At 48.8% G+C, this 2,500-nt stretch overlaps 1 protein-coding gene across 1 annotated transcript in view; it reads right to left on the reverse strand.

Moving 5' to 3' along the window:
- Positions 1-911: 911 nt before the first annotated feature.
- LOC146546147 (uncharacterized) overlaps positions 912-2,500 on the reverse strand; it is a 9,307-nt gene continuing 7,718 nt past the window's right edge. The window contains exons 5-6 of the mRNA XM_085266674.1: positions 2,055-2,214; positions 912-931 (exon numbers count right to left, since the gene is read on the reverse strand). Coding sequence (XP_085122800.1) covers positions 912-931; positions 2,055-2,214 — 180 coding nt within the window. The remainder of the gene's footprint in view (positions 932-2,054; positions 2,215-2,500) is intronic.

Genomic DNA, 2,500 nt, shown 5'->3' on the forward strand with positions numbered 1-2,500 from the left:
TCTCTCTCTCTCTCTCTGTCAACACACACACACACACACACACACACACACACACACACACACACACACACACACACACACACACACTCAATGGAGTATAAAATAAAGACCGGGGCAGTTCTCTCACTGGAGTCTCTTAGAGTGGAGGCTGCCCTTGCTAGCAAGAAGTTCTGTGTGTTTCTCTTCTCTGAGTCTTTACTGAAGAAGTGTTTTATAACATTTTCCTTAACAACTGACATGTGTTTTTTGTGTAAAAGAGAGAGACACACACACACACACACACACACACACACACACACACACACACACACACACACACACTCACACTCAGCGGCTCAGAGATGAGGGAAAAACAACAGAAATCAGGATAGATTTTAATGTCAGGAGATGCCCTGTGATGCTGGGGCCATTGTGTAAGATTGGAATGTGTACCAGTGGCTGGTGGGTGGTCCTTGAAGGTCCCGGGAGGAGGCGGCGAGGAGGCAGCGGGTGGCTGGGCTTGAGCTGTGGATCAGGGACGTCATTAATTCTGCCTGGTGCTGCGTGTGCCCTGTGCAGCTTGGATGTCTGCCGCTGACGCTCTGTGGTTCCTGTTCTGCTGATCTCCTGGTCCACACACGGCTTCAGGGTGTACTGTACAAGGGGAGAAGAAATGCATCATTGGTTACCAAAATAAAACAGTGTCTTTCTGCCTGTGTCATTCTGTTTGGTTTCTTTGAGCGTTTGTTTCTTAAATACACAGCAAGTGTCACTCTCTCTCTCTCTCTGTCACACACACACACACACACACACACACACACACACACACACACAGACACTGTGAGGTCTGCAGTTCAAAATTTGAATCTCAGAGCTTGGTGTTTTTGTCTCCCTCCAGTGGACAAATGCAGGTATGATGAGGGTTGGTTAGGTTAGGGGGTAATAGCCAGAGCTTGACGGAATAAAATGGAATAACTGGGAAAGTAAGTGTCGTAGAGGGATGAAAGTGGTGTCTACGGGGGGGTTTCGGGGTGCTCCGGACACCCTGGTGAAGACCCCATGTCGATAGCACCAACGGTTCTGGACTTGGTGTAAATGGGTCCAAATTTGACGGAATAAAAAGGTCAAAGTGGCAGATAGGAGTGTCCGATCGGGCCGATTCCACCACCACTGTACTCAGCAGGCCCTGCCGGGTCGTTCGACACGCAGCATGGCAGGGATCGGTGACATAACATGTAGCAGTTTCCCTTCACAGAAGCGTCTGCAGCAGGTGGGTGGAGGAGGAGGCAGCAGAACCAGGCCTTTGGAGCACTGTGTCATCTCCTGGTCCTGATGCTTTGAATCTCCCTCTCTGTCTGTCTGTCTGTCTGTCACACACACACACACACACACACACAGAAGCTGGTCAAGTGCTGTGCAACTGGGATTGCACCTGTCGTCCACAGGAGGGCGCCTAGCTGGGAAGTCCAGTACATTCCATATTAAAGTTGTTGCAAGTGCATTTTTTGTGTAAAAGACAGACACACACACACACACACACACACACACACACACACACACTGTAAGGTCTGAAGTGCAAAATTTGAATTACATTCCTTTGTATCTCTCCCTCTCTCTCTCTCTCTCTCTCTGTCTCTCTCTCTCTCTCTCTGTCAACACACACACACACACACACACACACACACACACACTCAATGGAGTATAAAATAAAGACCGGGGCAGTTCTCTCACTGGAGTCTCTTAGAGTGGAGGCTGCCCTTGCTAGCAAGAAGTTCTGTGTGTTTCTCTTCTCTGAGTCTTTACTGAAGAAGTGTTTTATAACATTTTCCTTAACAACTGACATGTGTTTTTTGTGTAAAAGAGAGAGACACACACACACACACACACACACACACACACACACACACACACACACACACACACTCACACTCAGCGGCTCAGAGATGAGGGAAAAACAACAGAAATCAGGATAGATTTTAATGTCAGGAGATGCCCTGTGATGCTGGGGCCATTGTGTAAGATTGGAATGTGTACCAGTGGCTGGTGGGTGGTCCTTGAAGGTCCCGGGAGGAGGCGGCGAGGAGGCAGCGGGTGGCTGGGCTTGAGCTGTGGATCAGGGACGTCATTAATTCTGTCTGGTGCTGCGTGTGCCCTGTGCAGCTTGGATGTCTGCCGCTGACGCTCTGTGGTTCCTGTTCTGCTGATCTCCTGGTCCACACACGGCTTCAGGGTGTACTGTACAAGGGGAGAAGAAATGCATCATTGGTTACCAAAATAAAACAGTGTCTTTCTGCCTGTGTCATTCTGTTTGGTTTCTTTGAGCGTTTGTTTCTTAAATACACAGCAAGTGTCACTCTCTCTCTCTCTCTGTCACACACACACACACACACACACACACACACACACACACACACAGACACTGTGAGGTCTGCAGTTCAAAATTTGAATCTCAGAGCTTGGTGTTTTTGTCTCCCTCCAGTGGACAAATGCAGGTATGATGAGGGTTGGTTAGGTTAGGGGG

Source organism: Mchenga conophoros, unplaced genomic scaffold (genome assembly GCF_057382185.1).
Source record: "Mchenga conophoros isolate Kocher_MC1m ecotype Shallow Benthic unplaced genomic scaffold, M_conophoros_male_GT1.1 unmapped_scaffold_9, whole genome shotgun sequence".
Lineage (NCBI taxonomy): Eukaryota > Metazoa > Chordata > Actinopteri > Cichliformes > Cichlidae > Mchenga > Mchenga conophoros.